Below are 26476 nucleotides of genomic sequence, written 5' to 3' on the forward strand. Positions count from 1 at the left end.
ATCTGTAAGGGGCTGTGCCCATCCATGTATTTGTACAGCACCAAGTGCATTTTAGGAGCTACTCTAATAGAAATAATATATAGTACATGGTTCACACAATGAAGAACAACTCCTCTAGTTTGCACTGGGGAAGCTAGTCTAATGGAAGATCCTCGAAAAGGCTGAACTTTCATTTTCCACAGCAACTCTGTTATGCTAATATTAGGCTTCCACTGGTATCAATGGCAAAGTTGTGCTTGTCTTCAATGGGAGAAGATGCAAAACATTTCGCCAGAAGATCTGTTGTGCTAAAAATCCACTAACTATTGGCCTGATCCAAAGCCCGCTTAAGTGAAAGACTCCCAATAATGTCAATGGGCCTCAGATCAGGCCTTATAAGAATGAATCTGAGCTCAAGTGGGAAGGTCTCAACATACTTAAACCTGGTCATCCAGGAAGACTCAAATATATAAGTGATGTGAGTGAATCTAAAGCAAGATTATTCCTCATAGTGCAGAGACATGTACATTAAACCTCCCCCCGTCAGCATGGTTGGCTACTCTCCAGGGGGGAATTCAACCGAGGAATGGCAGGTGGTGGTACCCCAGGGGTTTCAGTACATCCCACTGCCTCTGTAAGCATGCTCGCTCCTTGGCCAGCGCTACCCACTTTGTGGCTGCACTGGTGGCCTACTGGCTGGATATGCTTTTCCAGAGGCAAGGAGCAAAAAGCTCCTTTCGGTCTGACGTACTACAATTTAGGTTAGGAAAATAAATGCAGAGAACAATAGTAGAATCATAGACGTGTAGGACTGGAAGGGAGCTCGACAGGTCTTCTAGTCTAGTCCTCTGCTCTCAAGACACGACAAAACCATTCCTGACAGGTGTCTGTCTAACCTGCTTTTAAAAATCTCCAGTGATGGAGATTCCACAACCTCCCTAGGCAATTCATTCCAGTGCTTAGCCACCCTGACAGATAGGAAATTTTTCCTAATGTCCAACCTAAACCACCCTTGCTGCAATTTAAGCCCCTTGCTTCTTGTCCTAGCCTCAGAGGTTAGACAGAACAATTTTTCTCCCTCCTCCTTAATCTTGAAAACTGGTATCATGTGCCCTCTCAGTCTTCTCTTTTGCACACTAAACAAACCCAATTTTTTCAATCTTCCCTCACAGGTCATGTTTTCTAGACCTTTCATCATTTTTCTTGTTCTTCTCTGGACTTTCGCCAATTTGTCCACATCTTTCATGAAACGTGGGGCCCAGAACTGGACACAGTACTCTAGTTGAGGCCAAATCAGCGTGGAGTAGAGCGGAAGAATTACTTCTCGTGTCTTGCTCACAACACTCCAGCTAATACATCTCAGAGTTACACTGTTGACTCATACTTAGCTTGTGATCCCTCTCCGCAGTACTCCTCCCTAGGCCGTCATTTCCCATTGTGTATGTGTGCAATTGATGGTTTCTTCCTAAGTGGAGTATTTTGCATTTGTCCTTAGTTTGTCCAGATTATTTTGAATTTTAATCCTATCCTCCAAAGCACTTGCAATCCTCCCCCAGCCCCAAGCTAGGTATCATCTGCAAACTTTATAAGTATACTCTCTATGCCAGTATCTAAATCATTTATAAAGATATTGAACAGAACCGGAAACAGGACCAGTCCCTGCAGGACACCACTCAATATGCCCTTCCAGTTTGACTGTGAACCACTGATAACAACTCTCTGGGAACTGTTTTCCAACCAGTTATGCACCCACCTTATAGTAGCTCCATCTAAGTTGTATTTCCCTAGTTTGTTTATGAGATAGTCATGCAAAACAGTATAAAAAGCCTTACTAAAGTCAAGACACACCACATATATTCCTTCTCCCCTATCCACAAGGCTTGTTACTCTGTCAAAGAAAGCTATTAGGTTGTTTGACATGATTTTTTTTCACAAATCCATGTTGACTGTTACTTATCATCTTATGTTCAAGACTTTTGCAAACTGATTGTGTGATCATTTGCTGCATTATCTTTCCGGGTTTTGAAGTTAAACCAACTGGTCTGTAATTCCCTGGTTGTCCTTATTCCCCTTTTATAGATGGGTACTACATTTGCTCTCTTCCAGTCTTCTGGGATCTCTCCTGTCTTCCATGAGTTTTCTAAAATAATCACTAATAGCTCAGATATCTCCTCAGTCAGCTCCCTGAGGATTCTAGGCTGTAGTTCATCAGGCCCGGCTGACTTGAAGACCTCTAACTTTAATCTAAGTAATTTTAACTTGTTCCTTCCCTATTTTAGCCTCAGATCCTACCTCATTTTCACTGGTGTTCACTATGTTAGATGTCCAATTGCTACCAACCTTTTTGGTGAAAACTGAAAAAAAAAAGGCATTTAACACTTCTCCCATTTCCACATTTTCTGTTATTGTCTTTCACCTCTCATTGAGTAATAGGCCTACCTTCTCCTTGGTCTTCCTCTTGCTTCTAATGTATTTGTAGACTGTTTTCTTGTTACCCAACAAAAACAAACAAACAAAAGGAAGTATTTTTTCACACAACGCACAGACAACCTGTGGAACTCCTTGCCAGAGGATGTTGTGAAGGCCAAGACTATAACAGGGTTCAAAAAAGAACTAGATAAGTTCACGGAGGATAGGTCCATCAATGGCTATTAGCCAGGATGGGCAGGGATGGTGTCTTTAGCCTCTGTTTGCCAGAAGCTGGAAATGGGCAACAGGGGATGGATCACTTGATGATTACCTGTTCTGATCATTTCCTCTGGGGCACCTGGTATTGGCCAATGTCGGAAGACAGGATACTGTGCTAGATGGACCTTTGGTTTGATCCAGTTTGGCTGTTCTTATGTTCCCTTTATCTCTATAGCTAATTTAATCTCATTTTGTGCCTTTGCCTTTCTTATTTTATCCCTAAATGCTTGTGTTTTTATATTCATTGTTCATAATTTGACTTAGTTTCCTTTTTTTTTGTAGGATTCTTTTTAGATTTTCAGATCAAAGATGATTATCTAGGTAAGCCAGAATGGTCTCCACGGCAGAGCATGCAGCATGCGTATCCTCTGGAAGGAGTCTGCACTGAATGCAAAATGGCCTCCTGCCCCTGCTCGGCCGGCCCACAACATTTTGGCACCTGAGGCGGGGAGCTCAAATGACACCCTCATGCCCCCTCGCTTGGGCCAAAACTTTGAAAGGTCTCAATTCTGCCTTCTTCCTGTTCTACTCCTCTCATGGTGCTGCTCTGCTACCTATCCCAATAAAGGAGAACGAACAACTTAAAATGCCTTGTTCACAAATTTTAAGTAACACTTAACTTTCAAACGCCTGAACAGCAAATGTAACTTTTCCTGTCTGCATAGTAGACACTGGCATTTTTATCTGTTTGAATAATCGAAGTGGTGCTTTCCATGCCTTCTTGGCAGCAAAGATTTGAACTGCTTCCTGCTGAAGGTCCACAGTCTGGGCAAGCTCATGCTCTATTGAGATGGTTGCAAGGCCAACCAGCCTCTCCTGTGTAATTGTGGAGCGTAGATGTGTTTTTATTAACTTCAGCTTGGAGAAGCTGCGTTCGCCACTGGCAACTGTTACAGGAAGTGTTAGACGTATGCGCAGAGCAACAAAAGCATTTGGAAAGAGGGTGGTCATCTTATTTGTGCACATATATTCCAGAACAGCCTTTGGAGTTGATCCTGATTAAATATATCTTAAAGGGCTTTCAGTTCATCACCTAAATCACCCGCATCAATATCGCGCATATCATCATGTGTCAACACTGTCTCTAGTGCCCTGCATTGCTGATGTAGGTCTTCTTCAGGTATAGTGAGGAGTTTTGGAATATCATACAACATCGCAAATATACTGCTGTGTTCCCTGAGCTGCATGAAACGTTCTTCAACTGACTGTATTGCACAATCTAGCACCTGGTTAAAGAATTCAACTTTGAAATGTTGTTTGGGGTCTCTTATGGGATTATCCTCATCTGGAGTACTGTGTCCAGTTTTGGGCCCCACACTTCAAGAAGGATGTGGATAAATTGGAGAGAGTCCAGCGAAGGGCAACAAAAATGATTAGGGGTCTGGAACACATGAGTTATGAGGAGAGGCTGAGGGAGCTGGGATTGTTTAGCCTGCAGAAGAGAAGAATGAGGGGGGATTTGATAGCTGCTTTCAACTACCTGAAAGGGGGTTCCAAAGAGGATGGCTCTAGACTGTTCTCAATGGTAGCAGATGACAGAACGAGGAGTAATGGTCTCAAGTTGCAGTGGGGGAGGTTTAGATTGGATATTAGGAAAAACTTTTTCACTAAGAGGGTGGTGAAACACTGGAATGCGTTACCTAGGGAGGTGGTAGAATCTCCTTCCTTAGAGGTTTTTAAGGTCAGGCTTGACAAAGCCCTGGCTGGGATGATTTAACTGGGAATTGGTCCTGCTTCGAGCAGGGGGTTGGACTAGATGACCTTCTGGGGTCCCTTCCAACCCTGATATTCTATGATATTCTATCCTGTGCCTCGTAATCAAAATGTCTTCTTCTTCAGTGACTCTTGTATTCTTGAATAGGTGGAAAATAGCTTCAGTGTGAAGTTCCTCTGCCAACTTCTGTGCACTCTACAGAATGTTTTGAAATCCCTCATCTGACCAGTAAGACTGTAGGTATGACTTTGCTTTGTCCAGTTGTTCCATTGCTCCAGATATATCAAGGTCAACACTTTGGAGTTTCTTGCTTACAATATTTATTTCAAACAGTATGTCATGCCACAACACTAAGCCACACAGAAATTTGAAGTTTCTGGTGATTCCATTTCCCTCTGCCACTGTTCTCCCACGAACAATTCCTGTCACAGCCTCCATAATGGCAACTATGGCATCATCTATCTTCCCAGTTTGGTGTTTGATAGGCTTTATCGCCTCCACTCGACTTTCCCATTGTGTAGCACTCAGTGGTTTCAGTGTCAGAGAGGATGTTCCCAGATGTTGCTTCAAAATTTGCCATCGATGAGTTGATGCAGAGAAAAATACATCGATGCTTTGAATTACATTAAAAAATTCAGCAGCCTCACTAGAAGCTGATGCTGCATCACTAACCACCAAGTTCAATGAATGAGAACTGCATGGGACAAAAAAAGCTCGAGGGTTTAACTCTCAGATCCATGTCTGCACTCCTCTGTTCTTTCCTCTCATGTTGGCACCATTATCGTAGCCCTGACCTCTCATGTCAGCTATCTCATGTCCCGTATCTTCCAGCTTTTTAAGAAGCACATTTGTCATACCAGCTCCTGTAGTATCATCAATGTCAATAAATTCTAGAAGATGCTCTGACAGTCACCATTGCAGGGACATTTTCACTAGGTTCTGCTGTTGTTACAAAACGCACCATTAAAGTAATTTGTTCCGTATGGCTGATGTCAGGTGTGCAGTCCAGAATAACAGAGTAATATCTTGCTGACTTCAGATCTGCCACAATCTTCTGTTTGACTTTTGTTGCCAGTAACTGCATGATCTCATTTTGAATTTTTTCCCAAGGTAGTGGTGTGTGTACATTTCTTGGGTGGTGACTCTTCTTAGATGCTCCTGGAGAACAGCATCAAACTCAGCCATCAGCTCCACAATTTTAAGGAAAAGCAGCAAAGAGTCCTGGGGCAACTTATAGACTAACAGACGTATTGGAGCATAAGCTTTCGTGGGTGAATAATACCCCCCGAAAGCTCATGCTCCAATACGTCTGTTAGTCTATAAGGTGCCACAGGACTCTTTGCCACTTTTACAGATCCAGACTAACATGGCTAATCCTCTGAATTTTAAGGAAGTTTCCATTCTTTGGCACAGACAGCTGAAGTGCCGCACAGTGCTAGGTTTTGGGTAGCAAGCATTCTCACAATGGCAATGAGCCTTTTCAGAACATTTTGCCAGTAAAGAGACTCTGATGCAATCTTCTCTTGATGCTGATCATCTATGGTGGCCTTTAACCTTAGTCTCATCTCAAGCTCTTTCCACCTGTGTAATGCTCTCTCATGATTTGCTGCCTTCTCATGGCATGCCAGATTTCTAGCCAGATTTTTCCAGTCCTTTGTTCCTATAGAACCCAATGTGGCTGGAACATTAGACTGGAAGAGTTTGCAACAAAAACAGGATGCAGCATTCTGGGTTTTTGAGTACATAAGATTAATAGATTCATAGATATCAAGGTTAGAAGGGACCACTATGATCATCTAGTCTGACCTCCTGCACAATGCAGGCCACAGAATCTCACCCACCCACTCCTGCGATAAACCTCTCACCTATGTCTGAGCTATTGAAGTCCTCAAATCATGGTGTAAAGACTTCAAGGAGCAGAGAATCCTCCAGCAAGTGACCCGTGCCCCATGCTACAGAGGAAGGTGAAAAACCTCCAGGGCCTCTTCCAATCTGCCCTGGAGGAAAATTCCTTCCCGACCCCAAATATGGCGATCAGCTGAACCCTGAGCATATGGGCAAGATTCACCAGCCAGATACCCAGGAAAGAATTCTCTGTAGTAACTCAGATCCCACCCCATCTAACATCCCATCACAGGCCATTGGGCCTATTTACCATGAATATTTAAAGATCAATTAATTGCCATAAGCCATGACCTCTCCACTTTGTCACCATTGGGGATTTCACGCCAGTAATGTGTTGGATGGAAACTTCTATTTTCATTGTCTTTGGGGAACATGAAGTTTTTAACTTGCTGTGGCCCATGCAGTACAAGGAAGTCCCTCAGGCTACTGCTCAAGTGGGTCCACAATCCTGGATCATCTAGACTTAAGGAACTAAACTCAGCAGCAGCTGTTTCTTGCACCACCACCACACCCTTCTCTGATCTACCCTTTTCTTCAGGAATGTGCATGGTTATATCCATTTGAGATGGAGATATGGATGCTGCAGTAGCTGCCAGGTCACCTGCACTCTGACTAACTGGAAGATCAGGCATCTCCTCACCATTCACATCCTCACTGGGGCCGGAAGGCTCACTGCGAACATTTGTGTCTTTGTATCTCAGGAGAACTCCTTCCTGCTTAGATAGAAAAGCTTTCTTTGCTTTCTTTCTTTTTCTGAGTGCTGCCCCAGAGGGGCGTTTTCTTCTTTCACTCATGACTGCTGTTCTGTGCCAGCTATAGTGGCTCTCAACACTCAGTGAAAGGGGACCAACAAGCAGGCTGGTAGCAGGGCCTGAGTGAGGGAAGATATCAGCGTCTTAAGGGCCTAACTGGCTCGTACTACTTCAGTTGACTGCCTGTTCTCAAGTGGGTTCAGGGAAGCAGCAGCAAACAGGAAGCTCCCTGAGAAGCTGGGGTTAATCAGTCCAGGCTCCTGGGGGTGCTAGAGAGGTACATCAGATGCTCCTCCTCCTCTCTCTCCCTGCAGCTCCTGCTGCTTTCTGTTATTCCCTCTCACCTTTTCTCCTGCCTGCCTGTTATGTCTCTTGTGCCCTCCTTCCTCCAGCGCAGCACTCCACCATCTCTGTGCATCTCGAGCAGAGAGAATACATATGCACCAGCAGCAGACACAATTTTCTACACTCTGGGTCCTAGTGGCATCCCTCCACAGTCTGGCACCTTAGGCGGCCGCCTCACTTCGCCTCATGGTAAAGCCAGCCCTGTGCCCCTGCAGACAGTACAATCCTTAGCAAATTACGGTGCAATACACAGAAAATAAATGGATAAGATAATCAGAGCTAAGCCATATGGACACATCCTACAGATTTTAACAGAAAATGGTAAACCTTATCATTTAACCATCCTGCGGAATGGACTAGACAATTATATCCTGCTATATATGGCTCAAAAATCCTATATGGAGAATAGGAGTACTTGTGGCACCTTAGAGACTAACAAATTTATTTGAGCATAAGCTTTCGTGAGCTACAGCTCACTTCATTGGATGCATTCAGTGGTGAATGCATCCGATGAAGTGAGCTGTAGCTCATGAAAGCTTATGCTCAAATAAATTTGTTAGTCTCTAAGGTGCCACAAGTACTCCTTTTCTTTTTGCAAATACAGACTAACACGGCTGCTACTCTGAAACCTGTCTATATGAAGAATATAACTTTATTAAATTCCATCAGTTTTGAACATATCTCCTATAGGACTCCACTATATTTCTATCAAACTCTCTTGGTTTCATCCCTATTCAGTTCTAGAGGGATTTTCCATGCATGAAATACTTTCCAGTGCCTCTTACTACAGACACTGGGTGAATTGGCTCAGTGATTTTTCTAGCACACTGGATACCAGTGGCCATGCAGGGCCCTTTCCATCCACGGCATGCTTCATTTACACCAGATGGTACATTAAATGCTTCATGTTATAGAAGCCTGGGCAAAAATTTCAAATACACCCAAGCGATTTAGGAGCCTAGGTCTAATTGAAAATCAATGAGATGGGCTCCTAAGTCACTTGGATATTTTTTAAAATTGTACCCCAAGTCTCATGAAAGTCACTTTTAAAAATGGGATTTAGGAGCTTTTGAAAATTTCACCCCATTGCTTATTTGTTCTGCAAAGTGCTAATAAATGGACCTGCACTAATGTTACTGAGAGCAAAATCTGGAGCAATAAATAATATTTCTCCCCAGAGGATCTCAAAGTGTTTTTCAAACATGAATTAAGCTGCACACCGCTCCTGTATGTTAGATTACAGATAGGGAAGCTGGCAACATGAGCTCAAGGACACACAGGGAGACAATTGCAGAGCTGGGAGAAGAACCCAGGAGTCCTGACTTCCTGTCCCCTGCTTTAGCTTTAATTATTAGACAAACTGGATTAAATTCAACCTTGACTTCAATGGAGCTGGGCTGAATTTTGCTCAGTGTCTCCCCGTTGTCTCCATCCTGGAAATCCAACTATACTACACGGCTAAAGAACCTCCCAAATCATACAAGCCCTGCCTGGGGAACAGATAGCGATGAGACTATTTTTAGAGAAAAACAGAGGTTTTGGAATGACTTGTGGCTATTAAGAATTATCTGTAAAAAGAAATGGTTAGGCTGCCAATCTTATCTATCAAGAGCACACGTCCCAGCTGTGTGGGAATCATAGGCCTGGAAGGGACCTCGAGGGGTCATCTAGTCCAGTCCCCTGCACTCATGGCAGGACTAAGTATTATCTAGACCATCCCTGACAGGTGTTTGTCTAACCTGCTCTTAAAAATCTCCAGTGATGGAGATTCCACAACCTCCCTGGGCAATTTATTCCAGTGCTTCACCACCCTGACAGTTAGGAAGTTTTCCCTCATGTTCAACCTAAACTGCCCTTGCTGCAATTTAAGCCCATTACTTCTTGTCCCATCCTCAGAGGTTAAGGAGAACAATTTTTCTCCTTCCTCCTTGTAACAACCTTTTATGTAGTTGAAAACTGTTATCATGTGCCCTCTCAGTCTTCTCTTCTCTTCTCCAGACTAAACAAATCCAAATTTTTCAGACTTCCCTCAGAGGTCACGTTTTCTAGACCTTTAATCATTTTTGTTGCTCTTCTAAATAGAAACATCAGCGCAAACCCCCTTTTGCCACCTTGCATGTGCACACAAAGACCAGCAAGAGGGAGAGGGACACCAGCATATACACAGAAGAGCCAAAGACAGTTGTTTCTGACAGGACAGAACAGAACAGAACAGGAAGACAAGGAACACCATCAAAATGCATGCTCTGATTTCTAGCTGAACGGATGGAAGGCCAGTGAGGCAGACTTGTCAATGCAGAAACTACAGGATGCTTTCAGAATGCAACTACTACACGAGATGCTGGCCTTATTTGTAACGTCCTTTTCAAAGTACGTTTCAAGGAGTTTTTTCAATAGGGTTTTGAGGTAGTCGTGTACAGGGAGTGTCTGAATTAGGAGAATAGACTGATGACTTCAGCAGCAGGACCAGAAACCAGGCACAGAGCAAGGCACTAGACTGGCAAGAAGATGGACTAGAGGCTACAGCAGATATTTGAGGGTCAGGGTTCCTCAGTTCATTTTATGGTTCTTAGCACTCTTAAAAGACCTATTGTGATAGCCGAGATCTCCCTCAGTTGTGAGCTCAATTGCTGAAATGTGTGTAAAGGTTCATAAAATGTCACAATAATCTGTAACAATGAATGTAAATAGCAAAAAGGGCAAATGGGAGACAGAAGGACTGAATGGACAAAAAGACCTACTGATATAACTCAAGGAGCATGTTAAGATCACGTCTGGTAAACAAAGAACGTGTTTTGTCTTCTAGGAAATGGAATCAGACTACAACAGCAGCAAAACAACAACAACATGGGCTCCAGACTCTTTTCAACTAACCATTTCCCTAAATAGGACAGCTATTACCATCTTTAATACAATCAATGTGACTGTCAGACAGGAAGTTTTCCTCATAAAAACTCTATAGTTAAAGGAAAAGAGAATAAGAGATGTTGTTAAAATAAAAGCCTGACTTGATATTTTACATTTCAAATGCTTCAGCTGTTTTTCCTTTTTTCTGTATTTTTAATAAAAGATTAAAAAGATCTTTAATGGTGTGTTTCCCATTGGACACAACATAACACAAGAAATAGGGGTGCCCCAATGAAATTAATTAGGCAGCAGGTTTAAAACAAAGAAAAAGAAGTACTTATTCACACAACGCACAGTCAACCTGTGGAACTCCTTGCCAGGGGATGCTGTGAAGGTCAAAACTATAATTTGGTTCAAAAAAGAATTAGATAAATTCCTGGAGGAGAGGTCCATCAATCCCCTGCCCCAGCTCAGAGTCCCCTCCTGCATTCTGAACCCCTCAGTTCTGGACTACCCCGGAACTTGCACCCCTCAGCCAGAGCCCTCACCTCCTCCTGCACCCCAAACCCCTGCCCCAGCCCAGTGAAAATGAGCAAGGGAGTGAGGGTGCGGAAGGGCGAGCAACAGAGGGAGGGGGAAGAAGTGAGCGGGGGGTGGGGCCTAAGGGAAGGGGCAGGACAAGTGTTCAGTTTTGTGCGATTAGAAAATTGGCAACCCTAATCTGCAGTAGCCATTAGTTATTAGGGATTTCAATCTGAGTGTCATTAGTTATTAGGGATTTCATCCTTTTAAATTAAGAGCTGGCTTTAGACAGAAGATGTGAATAAATCAACTATTGTACTTGCCTGTAAATCATGCCTGATAAAACTCTTTCCTCTTCATATTTGGAGAAACATTTCATTCAGTGTTATATGTCCCTTCAAATACAACAAGGCAGGTAAAGTGGCAGATGGCTAGCTTAATAACATCACAGCTTATAAAAAGGAGTCCATTGCTTATGTCCTACCTCAGACTGCCTGAAAAATGGTGCTTTGTATTCCTCAGTCAGCAGTAACTAGCCATGAAATGCCGCAAATCAGATTTAGCAAAAGACATACAATCAGATTTTGTGAAAGCTGATTTGGAACAAGAAAAGCAAGAAAGAAGGAGGATTTAAAAAGGCCATTTTCAATATTAATACCTGCACACAAGGATGCTGCTGGTTGCTAGAACAATCAGGCATTTGATTCCATTCCAAATTGCGCCATAGTGTTGCTGTGCGCTGCTAAATGGCTGCCACATTTAACCCCAGAGTTGGCTGCATTTCAGTGGTACGCAAAGCAATTAAACAATTAATTTGCTCTTTGCGGCGTGGCCTCTGCTTGAGGTATTTCCACTAGCCCACACTGCTGATGGTCTGGTGGAATTTTACAACAATCTTGGAGACACCGTCAGCAACAGAAACAATGGTTTACAAATGAAGAACTAACAAATCAGCAAAGGAGGAGCCAGAGGTAAAAAACTTGCTGTGAACGAGGGCCCAAAGTCTCAAAGATATTTAGATGCCTAACTCCTGGAGAAAGCAGTGGGAGTTAGGTGTCTAAATACCTTTGAGGATCTGGGCCCAGATGAATTTCAGCTCTCAGATGTTATGTTCTGGGGTTGTGGTTTGTCTCTCTCTGCGGTAGCATCGCATAGATTAGACACACAGACACCTGATAATGTTTGCCACCAGCAGGACTGCTACTTTGCTATTTTTCTTGATGTTATGTTAGTATAGGAAGAGATTCTGATCTAATTTACACCAGTGTCCAGGGAAGTCCAGTAAAGTCAATCAGATTACTCTGCATTTGTGCCACAGACTGTCCTTAGTACAATCAGTTAGTAAAACATGTAAAGCCTTTTGGGATCCATATGGAAGAAAGGTGCTTTATAAATGTAAAACCATCATTATTAAACAAAATTGCTTTCTTGAGTCTGTTTTGCTAAACCTGAGACTAAGGAAAAAACTCTCCATTAAAAGAGAGACAATAGGGTTCTATTATTGTAGGGGGTTGACAGAGAAGGACTGTGCTGTATAAGGCAGCCCAGGACCTGACTGGACGGATTACACACCTGAAACCCAGAGATTTATTCTAATAAGAGTTGGCAGTGTTTGCCTGCTGGACCCTGCACTATTAGCTGATATTGATCCTGCTGAGAAAGGGTTACGTGGGTTTTACTGATTCATGTAGGGGAGGTACTTTGTTGCCTCATCTGGATATAAGTGAGATGGAATGTCTCTCCAGAGAGAGAGGACATAGGGTTTGAGCTGTGCAATCCTCTGGGAGGATCCCTGGGAGCAGCCATTTTAGACCATATTTTATTTTGTCTCAGTTTGAGTATTTGTGAATAAAACCAAAACCTCAGGAAGCGGGTTGGTTTTGACGTGCTACGGGTGTATGTAGCCTGTGTTTGGAGCAGACTGAGGAAATCACCTGCTCACATGAGATTATTGCCTTGTAAAATGAAGCATCCTCCCAACTGTCATAAAGGGATTTGAACTCTCTTCCTCCTACAGTAACAGAGAGCAGGGACTCGACTCCCCAACCGTCATTAGTTAATACTTAGCACATATATAGAATTTCCCATCTGTAGATCTCAAGGTATTCTGCAAAAAAGGCTCAGTAACATTATCCCCATTTTACAGATGCGGAAGTTGAGGTACAGAGAGAGGAAGTGACCTGCATAAGGACAGTGGTGTAGTGGGGAAAAAATAAGTGGGTAAACTAACCTACTCTAAATGCCATACTCCACAACTGAGAAGTGAGTAATCTCCATTTATCAGAGATTTATCGTACTGCGTATGGCCACACAACAAGGCAGCGTCAGATCTAGGACTAGACCCTATGTCTCCTGTGTCCTATGAACTGCGATGCGGTGCTTTAAATTTAGAGGAATTAACCACTTGCTTACCTTAGGCATCTTGCGCAGGTTGGGGGAGAGTTTCAGGCAGGTGACATGGCCTCGGTCGTCTCCGATAATGATAATGGGGTAGATGGGGTTAAACTGGATATGGGTGATTTTGTTTTTCTTCTTGGCCACAACAGGCTGGTTGCAGATAGCTTCGTATTTATTAATGCTCAGATCAAACACATGGGCCTGGGGAAACAAAGGCAGAAAACACAAAAGGGATTAATCAAGCGAATACATCCGTTCTGCAAAAAACAAGAATCAGAGAATCACAGAAAGACAAAGGATCTATTAGGTCCCATCTAAATCCATCTGCTGAGGCCAAGGGTAAGATTGCTTCCTACAGTCCATTTAAAACAGGGCAAGGCCCTGGAAAATAACGCGTGTAGGGGCTCTGATCACTTTCTCTGGCAGACAGACCACGGATGGGGTCCCTGGAGTCCATGGCAAAGCTCCAATTGACTTGAACGGTCTGGACCTTTTGTTACCAGCCTCATAGGCCTTTAATCCCCAGCTCAAATATTTGAAGTAACAAGGCAATCAGACTCTAACCCAGATCAGTACTCAGAGTGATGCACAAGCCCCGGAATGTTTTCCAATATGCTGATTATCTTTTACTGCAGTGCTTTCCAATATTTAGGGCCTTAATAACACAATAAAAAAGAGATGAAACACTAATTAATAGGAAAATTATGTGAACAAGCACAGTATACTAATGAATATTTCATTGGAACTGAAACTGAAATACACATTATAAAACTGTTTAAGCCCAAACCCCTAGCAGGAACCCTGTTGCTCTAGACATCACCAAACTTGCACCATTCTTATGTATTATTTGGATTGCAGTAGGGCCTAGCTGCCCCAGTCACAGATCAGGTCCCATTGTGCTTGGCGCTGAACCAACACAGAACAAAATAATTAGTGGGTGCTTAGCACCCACCAGCAGCCAGCTGCCCCCTCCCCCACCAGTGCCTCTCGCCTGCCTGTGGCCCCGCTGATCAACTCCTCCCCCTTGCTCCCAGCACCTCCCACCCACCACAATCAGCTGTTCCACGGCGTGCGGGAGGCTCTAGTGCGGAGGAGGAGGAGCGGGAATGGGGCGCGCTCAGGGGAGGGGTCAGAACTGGGCAGGAAGAGGTGTGGCAGGTTTGGGGGCTTGGGGGAAGGGGTGGAGTGGGGGCAGGGCCTGGTGCGGAGCGGGGGCAGGAAGAGGCGGGGAAGGGATGGGGGTTTGGGGGCTGGGGGCTGGTAGGGGCGGAGCCTGGGGCAGGGCGTGGGGGTTGAACACTCCCGGGGAGCTAGCAAACAGTGGAGTTTTGCAAGGGAGTTTAGAGAGGAAGAGAGAGAGACAGACACACCTAACAAATATTCTCTAACCTTAGGCCAATAAACCTCCCCTGCACTCCCAGTCTGACAGCCTCTGTGCTGTTTGAGGAAGATGAAAGTCTCAGGGAAGGAAAGCATAAAGCTGGAGCGGAGTGAATTGATCCCATAGTTAGGACCCACCTTCCAGATGATGTCATGATATCCTCTTGCACTGAGGATACTCCTCTGGGGAAATGGACCCCAGTTACTAGGAAGAGACAGGAAATAGTAATGGGGCATTTGATTATTAGAATATCTATAGTTGGGTTTGTGATGATCGAGAGAACTGCCTGGTTAATTGCCTGCTGGGTACGAAGGTAGCGGACCTCTCAAGATATCTAGATAGTCTTATGTACAGTGCTGGGGAGAAGCCCGTGGTCGTGGTACGTGTAGGTACCAGTGAGATAGGGAAAGGTAGGCTAGAGGTTCTGGAGGCCAAATTTAGGCTGCTGGGTAAGAGATTAAAGTCCAGGACCTCCATGATAGCATTCTCTGAAATGCTCCCAGTTCCACGTGCAGGGCCAGTTAGACAGGCAGAATGGCAGGGTCTCAATGTGTGGCTGAGATGATGATGTTCAGAGGAGGGATTTAGAAACTAGGGAACTTTTTGGGAAAGGAGGAGCCTATACAGGAAGGATGGGCTCCACCTAAACCAAAACAGAACCAGATTGCTGGCATGTCAAATTAAAAAGGTCACAGAGGAGTTTTTAAACTAAGGACTGGGGTGAAGCCAACAAGCGCAGAGCAGCACATGCTTCAGACAGACACATCCCTTGGAGGAGGGTCTATTAATGGGGATTCTCTATCTCCTAGTAAAGAGGAGAGGATAGACGTTGATAAGGTAGAGGTAGAGACTGAAGAGAAACAATCAGATGAAAAAGTCATATTCAAATACATCACATGAAGACAGACAGCTAAATAGTGAGAAATTTTATACAAATTTTATACAAATGCTTGTATACAAATGCTAGATGTCTAAATACTAAGATGGATGAACTTGAGTACCAGGTATTAAATGAGGATATTGATATGACAGGCACCACAGAAACTTGGGGGAACAATGATAATCAGTGGGACACGGTAATACCAGGAATGACAGAGTAGGTTGTGCTGGCGGGGGAGTGGCACTATATGTGAAAGAAAGCGTAGAATCAAATATAGTAAAAATCTTAAAATGATTCACCCTGTATCAGAATCATTATGGCTAGAAATTCCAGGCTTGATTAATAAAAGTATAGCAGTAGGAATATGATACTGACCATCTGACCAGGATGGCGACGGGGACTGTGAAATGCTCAAGCAGATTAGAGAGGCTACAAAAACAGAAAACGCAACAATAATGGGGGATTTCAACTATCCTCATATTGACTGGGTACATGTCACCTCAGGACGGGATGCAGAGATAGAATTTCTAGATACAGTTAGTGTCTGCTTCTTGGAGCAGCTAGTCCTGGAATCCACAAGGGGCGACCAATTTCGGAGTTAGTTCTAAGTGGTTCAACGGATGAATGTAACTGAACCGCTAGGTAATAGCGACCATAATATAATTAAATTAAGTATCCTTGTACAGGGGAAAATACCAAAGAAATCCACCACAGATTCAAAGAGGGGAACTACACAAAAATGAGGAAGCTAGTTAAAAGGAAATTAAAAGGAACAGTTACAACAGTGAAATACCTGCAAGTTGCATGGAAACTTTTTAAAAACAACATAATGCAGGGTCAAACTAAATGTATACCCCAAATAAAAAAAACAGTAAGAGGACCCAAAAAATGCCATCATGGCTTACACAGCTGAATAAAAGAAGCTGCTGGAGACAACAAGGCATCCTTTAAAAATTGAAGGTCAAATCCTACTGAGGAAAATCGAAAGAAGCAGAAACTCTAGCAAGTCAAGTGTAAAAGTATAATTAGGTAGGCCAAAAAAGAATTTGAAGAGCAACTAGCAAAAGACAACAACAGCAATTTTTAAGGAAGCAGAAGCAGGAAGCCTGCCAAAGAATCAGTGGGGCCACTGGACAGTCAAGGTGCTAAAGAAGCACTCAAGGAAGACAAGACTATTGTGGAGAAGCTAAATGAATTCTTTGCATCGATCTTCACAGCTGAGGATGTGAGGGAGATTCCCACACCTGAGCCATTATTTTAGGTGACACATCTGAGGAACTGTCCCATATTGAGCTGTCAATAGAGGAGGTTTTGTAACAATTCGATAAATTAAATAGCAATAAGTCACCAGGACCAGATGGGATTCACCCAAGAGTTCTGAAGGAACTCAAATGTGAAATGGCAGAACTAATAACTATGGTATATAACCCATCGCTGAAATCAGACTCTGTACCAAACGACTGGCAGATAGCTAATACAATGCTAATTTTTACAAAAGGCTCCAGAGGTGATCCTGACAACTACAGACTGGTAAACTTACCTTCAGTACCGGGCAAACTAGTTGAAACTATAGTAAAGAACAGAATTGTCAGACACAGAGAAGAACACAGCGTGTTGGGGAAGAGCCAACATGGTTTTTGTAAAGGGAAATCCTGCCTCAATAGTCTATTAGAATTATTTGATGAGTTAACAAACATGCAGAGAAAGGTGACCCGGTGGATATAGTGCACTTGGACTTTCAGAATGATTTTGACAAGGTCCCTCGCCAAAGGCTCTTAAGCAAAATAAGGAGTTTTGGGATAAGAGGGAAGGTCCCCTTATGGATCAGTAATTGGTTAAAAGATAGTAAAAGGGTAGGAATAAATGGTCAGTTTTCACAAAATTGAGAGGTAAACAGCTGGGTGCCCCCAAAGGATCTGTACTGGGACCAGTGCTGTTCAACATATTCATAAATGATCTGGCAAAAAGGGGATAAACAGAGAAGTGGCAAAGTTTGCAGATAATACAAAATTACTCAAGATAGTTAAGTCCAAATCAGACTGAGAAGAGTTACAAAGGAATCTCACAAAACTGAGTGATTGGGCAACAAAATGACATATTAAATTCAATGTTGATAAATGCAAAGTAATACACACATATATATGACTATACATACAAAATGAAGGGGTTTAAATTAGCCGTTACCACTCAAGAAAGATCTTGGCATCACTGTGGATATTTCTCTGAAAACATCTGCTCAGTGTTCAGTGGCAGTGAAAAAAGGTAACAAAATGTTAGGAACCATTAGGAAAGGGATAGATAAAAAGAAAAAAACATAATGCTTCTGTATAAATCCATGGTACGCCCACCGGACAGGGAAACTGCCTCTCAAGTATCTGGCAACGATCACTGTTGGAAGACAGGATACTGGGCTAGATGAACCATTGGTCTGACCCAGTATGGCCGTTCTTATGGACATTTCCAATCTTAACCATCTGTGTGTGAAGCAAAACTTTAATTGCTCAGAAACCTCTGTCAGGGTGTCCCCCCCCACTCTGAACTCTGGGGTACAGGTGTGGGGACCCACATGAAAGACCCCCTAAGTTTATATTCTACCAGCTTAGGTTAAAATTTCCCCAATGCACAAATTCCTTTTGTTGTCCTTGGGTGGTATTGCTGCCACCACCAAGTGATTTACACAAAAATTCAGGGAAGGGTCACTTGGAATCCCTATCCCCGCAAAATATCCCCCCAAGCCTCTTCACCCCCTTTCCTGGGGAGACTTGAGAATAATATACCAACCAATTGGTTAACAATGTGAGCACAGACCAGACCCTTTGTCTTTAGGACATTGAAAATCAATTAGGTTCTTAAAAGAAGAACTTTATTTAGAAAGAACAAAATAAAAGAATCACACCTACAAAATCAGGATGGACGGTAAATTTACAGGGTAATAAAAAGATTTAAACCACAGAGGATTCCCCTCTGGGCTCAGCTTCACAGTTACAAAAACAGGAATAAAACTACCTTGGTAGCATAGGAAAATTCACAAGCCCAAACAAAAGATAATCTAACGCATTTCTTTGCCCTACTTACAATTTTTGTAATTTTAGGTGAATCCATTCCAGGTATATTTTCAGGAGATGTTGTACCTGAGTGGTCTCTCTCTCCATCCAGAGAGGGAACAAACAAAGAGAGCCACAAACAAATCCTCCCCCCGGCAGATTTGAAAGTATCTTCATTCCTCACTGGTCCTTCTGGTCAGGTGCCAATTTGGTTATTTGAGCTGATTAACCCCTTTCTGCAGGGGTTCTCAAACTGGGGGTTTATTACTGGGGGTCACGAGGTTATTACATGGGGGGTCGCGAGCTGTCAGCCTCTACCCTAAACCCTGCTTTTCATCCAGCATTTATAATGGTGTTAAATATATAAAAAAGTGTTTTTAATTTATAAGGGGGGTCACACTCAGAGGTTTGCTATGTGAAAGGGGTCACCAGTACAAAAGTTTGAGAACTACTGCCTTCCAGGTAAGGTGATTTAATATAGCTGCCAAGGAGGGATTTTATGCTTCTGCATACATAAAGGCTGTTACCCTTCCCTCTATGTTTATGACAACCTCCATCACCACAGCACCAACAGTTGACTTCCTAATGCTAAACTGAATAGCCGCCAACCTGTCACAGCCTGGGGTGGCCAGCTTCCAGATAGCAATAGGAACCTGCTTCTGGACTGATATGGCCTGTCTTATCTGAATATCCTGGCATTGAAGGGCTGGGGCCAGCTCCTCTGACAGTTCCAGGAAGTTGGCCTTACTCAGGCAAAAGTTCTGGACCCACTGCTTGTCCTTCCTCGTCTATATGGCAATGCAGTCCCACCTCTGAGTGCTAATGGCCCTGCTCCAGAACTGCCAGCCAGGATAGGAGATTCCTCAGCCACGAAAATCTGCATGAGCTGTCTCCACTCCCCCATCACGATGCAGCCGCCGTGATCTCCTTAGCAAAGCAAATTGCTGTCCCAAAGGCCCTCCACCACATCTCAGACCCTATAGCTCCCTCCTGTTCCCAAAATGAGAACTCCACAAATATCGAGGTTTGGTACAGGTCATTGTTGTGCGTGAGATCCATGCCTTTATGCCAGAACACAGACATAACCCTGTGGTGCAGGGTAAGGAGTTGCCAGGCTAACGCCACTCCTGCCCTCATGCTGAGAAAGGACAGACAATAACCTGTGAAGGATTTCACAGAGCAGCTCCCACTAGTGCAGCGCTCAGAACCAAGGGATGTGACCGCAGAAAGCCTAGAGCCCCTGTGCATGCAGTAACTCAAGTCTGGTTTGAGTTATCCTGTGCTGTGTGGAGACTCTCACTTGAGCTAGCCTTGGCTCCAGTGGAGACACTCATGTGTAGCAACTCAACTCCGTAGTGGAGGCATACCCAGTGATAGACAGCCACTGCCCCAAAGAGCTTACAATCGAAATAGACCAGAGAGACAAAGGGTGGGAGGAAGAAAGTACTATCTGCCCACTTTACAGATCTACAGATTCCAAGGCAAGGGACCATTGTGGTCATCTAGTCCAGGGGTGGCCAAACCACAGCTCGCGAGCCACATGCAGCTCTTTTACAATTAAAGTGCAGCTCACGGAGTCCCCCCGGCCCCCCCCCACCATTCTCCACCTACCAGACTGGTGGGGGGGTGGGAAGCTCAGGGCTTCTGCCCTGCAGTGAGGTGGTGGGGCTAGAGGCTTCTGCCCAGCAGGGAGGGGTTCTCAAGGCTTCAGCCAGCAGGGAGTACCTGCTGGGGCTTGGGGCTTCAGCAGTAGTGGGGCAGGTGCCTCCCATGTGGGGCAGAAGCCCCAAGTCCCAGCTGGCACACCTGGCTCTCGAACTTCTGAAGATAATTCTATGGAGCTCAGAGGGTCAGTACATTTGGCTACCCTGATCTAGTCTGACCTCCTGTAGAACACAGGTCATAGAACTGCCCTACAATAATTCCTACAGCAGATCCTTTAGAAAAACATCCCATCTTGATTTAAAAATGGTCAGTGACGGAGAATCCATCACGATCCTTGGTAAATTGTTCCAGTGGTTAATTCCCCTCATTGTTAAATGTATACCTTATTTTCAGGCTGAATTTATCTAGCTGCAACTTCTAGCCTTTCTCTGCTAGATGGAAGGGCCCATTATTAAATATTTGTTCCTCATGTAAGTACCACAGACTGTCATCAAATTACCCCTTAACTTTCTCTTTGTTAAGCTAAACAGATTGAGTTCCTTGAGACTGTCACTATCAGGCTTGTTTTCAAATCCTTTAATCGTTCCCGGGGCTGTTCTTTGAAGCCTCTCATTTATCAACGTGCACCAGAACTGGACGCAGGATTCCAGCAGCTGTAACACCAGAGCCAAATACAGAGGTAAAATCACCTCTCTGTTCCTACTCGAGATTCCCCTGTTGACGCATCCCAGGATCACATTAAGCCTTCGGGCCACAGCGCGGGATGTTAAGATACAGAGAGAAAGTGATTTGCCAATGTCACACAGGGAGTCTGGCAGAGCTGAGAACCAATTCCAAACACCACAATGAAAACCACAACCAGCTAACTCCAGGTAAAAGGTGTTAACCTGCATCTGGAACAAAGATCATGGTTAGGTCAGGATTAGCTCTCAGTGTTTGAGGATTAGCTCTCATGTGTTAGTTAACTCCATCCTCTCTTCCTTATCTAGAAGAATCCTTAGCTATGTTATTTCAGCACATCATTAGCTTCATTTCTCCACCACCTCTGCCATAACCGTCTGAAGAAGAAGCTGGATATCACAGAAGGCCAAACCAAACCAATTTGGGGAATGGGTGATTACTAAAAAAAAGTTGAACAGGGAGGGAGCTACCTGCTGAGCAAAGAACAGGAGTGGGTGACCCCTGGAAAACACAAGACAGTCTGTTCTACCAGAGGGATAGATTGTACCACGAAGGCGTAGGCTGTGTGCGGGTTGAGCAGAGCCACACTATTGCAGGGATAGTACCACTGTGTGTGAGTGAACCCACTGCCACTCTCCTGGCGGGGAACAGTGGGTGCTCTCCTCTGCAGCTGGCCAGCTGTTGGATGGTGTGGGGGAGGAGGTCCTAGCCCCTCTTTCTTCCCTCCCTGTTAGGAGGGAGCAGTCCATATTCAGGTGAGCGCAGGGACTACAAAGGTGTCTGACTCCTATATATGGGGAGCAAGGGATGGAGAAGGCTGCTTGGACTCTCCTCTCAGTGGTGCATCTGTACAAAGACTAAGTGAACTCTCCTAGACAGGGAGGAAGAGAACACAGGAAAGGCCAGATCCTACAGACCTTACTCACGTAACGACTCCCATTGGCTGCATTAGGAATGCTGCCTGAGCAAGGACTAAAAGCCTCGGGATTGGGCCAGAAATGTATGATGTTAATCAAGTTGTGACACACGTTCATTGCATAGTTAATTGCAAGATATTGTATATTTCACAGTAACTCCAGTGGGAACAATGGCCGTTACTCAAGACCTGGTGTTAACTCGACATTATCTCCCAATAATGGCAATTAACTCTCATCCTCACTGTTTGTAGAGGTTATGAATGGTCTCACCATAGGCAGGATTCTTGGCCATAATCCATGACCACAAGACTCAGCCTGTGCTTTTTATTTTTTTGCCTTAAGCAAAATAAAAAACGGAACATTTGAAGCTAATGAACACAGAGGGAATATAGGGGGAAACTGTGATCAAACTATAGAAGCTGTGTGCGTGATCCATATATTATTTCAGCATTGTGTCACGTTCATGGGCAGAATCTGAATCTAAGAATTAAATTGCCTAAAGTTAGACTGCAGTAGAATATAAATAATTATTCTAAATGGTCTGGAAAGCTTTGTATTAACTTGCAGTATGTGTTCATCACATACATACACAAAAGATGGGCTGCATTCTATCTATGCCTGTGATAGATAGCTTCCTTACATTTTATATCTGAGGTGGTTTAATGTTCTTCACAGCCACTCATCGTCACTCGTAGAATCATAGAAAAGTAGGGCTGGATGGGACCTTGAGAAGTTATCACGTCCGGCAGCCCACTGCGCTGTCTCAGGACCAAGTAAACCTAGACCATCCGTGACAGGTGTTTGTCCAACGTGTTATTAAAAGCCTCCAATGGCAGGGATTCCACTACCTCCCTTGGAAGCCTATTCCAGAATTTAACTCCTCTTATAGGTAGAAAGCTTTTCCTAATATCTAACCTAAATCTCCCTTGCTGCAGATTAAGCCCATTCCTTCTTGTCCTGCCTTCTGTGGACATGGAGAACAATTGATCACTGTCCTTTTCATAACAGCCCTTAACATATTTGAAGACTGTTATCAGATCCCCGCACTCAGTCTGTTCTTCTCAAGACTAAGCATGCCCACTTTTTTTTTAACCTTTTCTCATAGGTCAGGTTTTCTAAACCTTTGATCCATTTTGTTGCTTTCCTCTGGACTCTCTCCAATTTGTCCACAGCTTTCCTAAAGTCTGGCAGCCAGAATTGGTCACAGTGCCCCAGCTGAGGCCTCACCAGTGCTGAGGAGGGTGGGACAATGACCTCCCGAGTCTTACATACAACACACTTGTTCATACACCCAGTATATTCGCCTTTTTCGCAGCTGCATCATATTGTTGACTCATTCAGTTTCTGATCCACTATAACCCCCAGATCCTTTTCAGCAGTTCTACCAACTAGACAGTTAGTCCCCATTGTGTAGTTGTGCATTTGATTTTTCCTTCCTAAGTGAAGTAGTTTGCATTTGTCTTTATTGAATTTCATCTTGCTGCATTCAAACCAATTCTCCAATTTGTCAAAGTTGTTCTGGATTCTAATCCTGTCCTCCAAAGTGCTTACAACCCCTCCCAACTTGGTGTCATCTACAAATTTGAAAACCACTCTCTCTCTTCCATTATCCAAGTCATTCATGAAAATATTAACTAGTACCAGACCCAGGAGTGATCCCTGCGGACCCAACTAGTTACACCATCCTAGTTTCATAGTGAACCATTGATACTGAGTCTGGTCTTTCAACCAGTTGTGCACCCACCTTACAATAATTTAATTTAGAACATATTTTCCTGGTTTGCTTATCAGAATGCCATGTGGGACTGTCAAAAGCCTTACAAAAAACAAGATATATCAAATTTACTGCTTCCCCCCATCTACTAGTAATCCTGTCAATGAAGGAAATTAGGTTGGTTTGGCATGAATTGTTCTTGACAAATACATGCTGACTATTGTTTATAACCCTATTTTCCTCCAGGTGCTTACAAACTTTTTAATCAGTGCCAACTGGCAGAGGGCCCACCATACTGTAACAAACATCAGGCCTGACACAGTCATTGTCCCAACACTCCGTTGTCACAATATGTGTCTTAACGGTGTCATGTAAGGTATCACATGTAAACTGGTGACACACTGGTCCTAAAAAATCACTGTGTACAAAGGGTTATAAATGTGCGTTGGAAATATGTTCTTAAAATATGCTTGGGAGGCAGAGCATGAACCCAGCCTGCCCTTGACAAAGGAATGTGTATTTACCTATCTGTGCAGCTTAGTTTCAGGCAGAAGACAATAGAAGTACATTTACATATAAGGTAAACACAGCCATCAAGCTAAATGAGAGGGAGAGAAGACCGTTTAACAGTCATGCCAGGGGACAGAATCTTCACCCCAGGAAGCCTTCCTGACTCCTGAGGCAGACACAATGGACTTTGAGTAATATAGAAGAGAAAAAAGACCTTTTAATAAGGGGACAGCACCCAATGAGCCTATGAAAGCTGGATCTTCTTTGCCTGAAAGACAAGAGTTTGTGGAGACTTAATGTAAGTGAGAAATCTGTTTAGACAGAGATTGTAACTTGCTGAAATTAAGGTTTAGTCTCAAGAAAAAGTGTTTAGTTTGTAACCACACCTGTCTTCCCTTTGTACTTACTATCACTTACATCTCTGTTCTTTGTAAATAAACTCATTCTTGTTTTGTTACAAAACTATCTCAGTGCAGTGTATTAAACTGGGGGTGGGGTGAGGGTCAGTCCTCCATGACCCAAGGCTTTGGGACATGTTCTCTCCTTCTGGAGCAGCAAACTTAATAACTTCTGTGAGTGCCCAGTGAGAGGGATTGGACACAGCAGGAAGACATCGCTAGGGAACTCAAAAATTGGGGGTCCCTGATTGTTACCTACAAGACCAGGTTTGGGGTAACAGAGTCCCGAAGAGTTTGCTGGCAAGGCAGACAAGCTATGTGTCAGGAGCTGACACAGCACAACAGCCACGAAACTCTCTCTTGCTGAGGCTGAGAGGGGTAACGCAGGAGCTCACAATTCTGGTTACCCCGAGCAGAATGTCGCACATGCACCAGCAAAATGCCTGGGACAAGCACTGAAGAATGTTGGACATGTGAAGCAGGTGAAATGTAAACAAGGCCACGAACTTTCCAACTATAAAGACCAACTGATGCGAGCTCCCAAACACAGGGCTAGTCTTCATTTGTCAGTGCGGCGGTGGAGAAGAAAGAGCTATTTCAGTTCTTCTGCTATAAATGTCAATCACACATGCAGCTGGCAGTCATTCTGCAGTGTGTGGTCTGAGTGGGCAGAAAGCATTTTTATTAAAACAAGATTATTTTTAACAGTATCAGCACAGAAGTCCCCAAGCATTCCCAGGGCAACCACAGGGTACTGTCCCAGATACTTCTACAGCTTCTTAAAGCTACACAGTGCCTTACAAAACACATGAGATCAGATCCTCAGCTGGTACAAATCAGTATAGCGCCACAAGTTAATGGAGTTAAGAATTTTTACACCAGCTGAGCACTTGGCCGCATGGTTTAGGCAGGTCCCTTTACCCAAGGAATTTAAGAGTTTGGCCCTACAACTATGCAACTAGTTCCATTTATTGTATCAGTAGGTCTGTTTGCATATTGATGAGGGTTACCTGAGCAGGCTACAAATTTATTTCATGAACACAGAGATGCTCTCCATTAGCACTCAGCTATTCTCTCTAACACAAAGGCAGCTGTTCCTGATCATACCAGCCAGCAGTTTGTTGCTCAAATAGTGGATGTAGCACATCATTCTCTCTTAGGCCTGAACCCAGAAACTCTAGGCATCTTTCTGCTCTCACGCTGGTGTAAATCAGGAGTAACTCCACTGACTTCAATGGAGTCACATAGTTGTGTGTGATCAGACTCTGGCCTTCTATCTCCATAAACCCACAATGGCTGAAATAGTCTGTTCTGTTATTAGAATCTTTGGTTCAGTCCAAAAGGGTGTCCCAGAACAGCCACGGCGTACCCCAAAGCAGTCAATAGCCATGTTCCTCTTTGAAGCAGCCCAGCAGGCTGCAGTGACTATCCCAACCAACACTTTGCTGAATGTATGCTCAACAGCCTGCTCCTCTCTGGTAAGGGTTAGGATGACTGCAAATGACTATTTTATGCAAATTAGGTCTGATGTTTGAACTCTTGACAAGTTGCCAACATGGCCCTTAACCAGGCAAAGTTTGCCTGCTACAGCGTAACCCATCACAAAAAATATGTGCTACTTTCTCTTTGCCAGCAATGATAAAACTCTGCGTCCAGTGGCTTCTATAAATTGCTCAAGGACCCACTGTGGTCTCCTTAACCAGTATGTGCGCACTGACTCTACATGGGGCTGTCCGGATGACTGACAGAGGAATTTCATTGTCATTTAATATTAAAATTGATGCCCACTTACTGCACAGTGAGGTCTGCCAAAAGCTACAATCTATCAATGAGGTGATAAAAGCTACCCGGACATTTTGTCAGACAGCTGTCGCTGTATCGTTTTGCAGCCGAGAACTGATGTTCGGTGTAACATTTCATTTTGTGTGGGAGCATTGCTCTTCATTAATACACTTGCCATCATAGAATGAGTTACACCTGCCTGTGTTCCCACTAGTCAAAATCCAGGCCTGCTTCTATCTATGTAGGCATTAATTCCTCACTCATTACCATGGAGCGTGATCTCCAGCAACAGTTTAATAAAATTATACTTATTAATCACGCAGCACCTAACAATTAAGTTAACCCTCATAACTCT

At 43.8% G+C, this 26476-nt stretch overlaps 1 protein-coding gene across 2 annotated transcripts in view; it reads right to left on the reverse strand.

Annotated features, from left to right (window-relative positions):
* DNAI1 (dynein axonemal intermediate chain 1) overlaps positions 1-26476 on the reverse strand; it is a 275417-nt gene that overhangs the window by 58391 nt on the left and 190550 nt on the right. For both annotated transcript variants that reach the window (XM_073343359.2, XM_078852695.1), the window contains exon 19: positions 13165-13350. In XM_073343359.2, the coding sequence (XP_073199460.2) occupies positions 13165-13350 (186 nt within the window). The remainder of the gene's footprint in view (positions 1-13164; positions 13351-26476) is intronic.

Source organism: Lepidochelys kempii, chromosome 5, assembly GCF_965140285.1.
Source record: "Lepidochelys kempii isolate rLepKem1 chromosome 5, rLepKem1.hap1, whole genome shotgun sequence".
NCBI classification, from domain to species: domain Eukaryota; kingdom Metazoa; phylum Chordata; order Testudines; family Cheloniidae; genus Lepidochelys; species Lepidochelys kempii.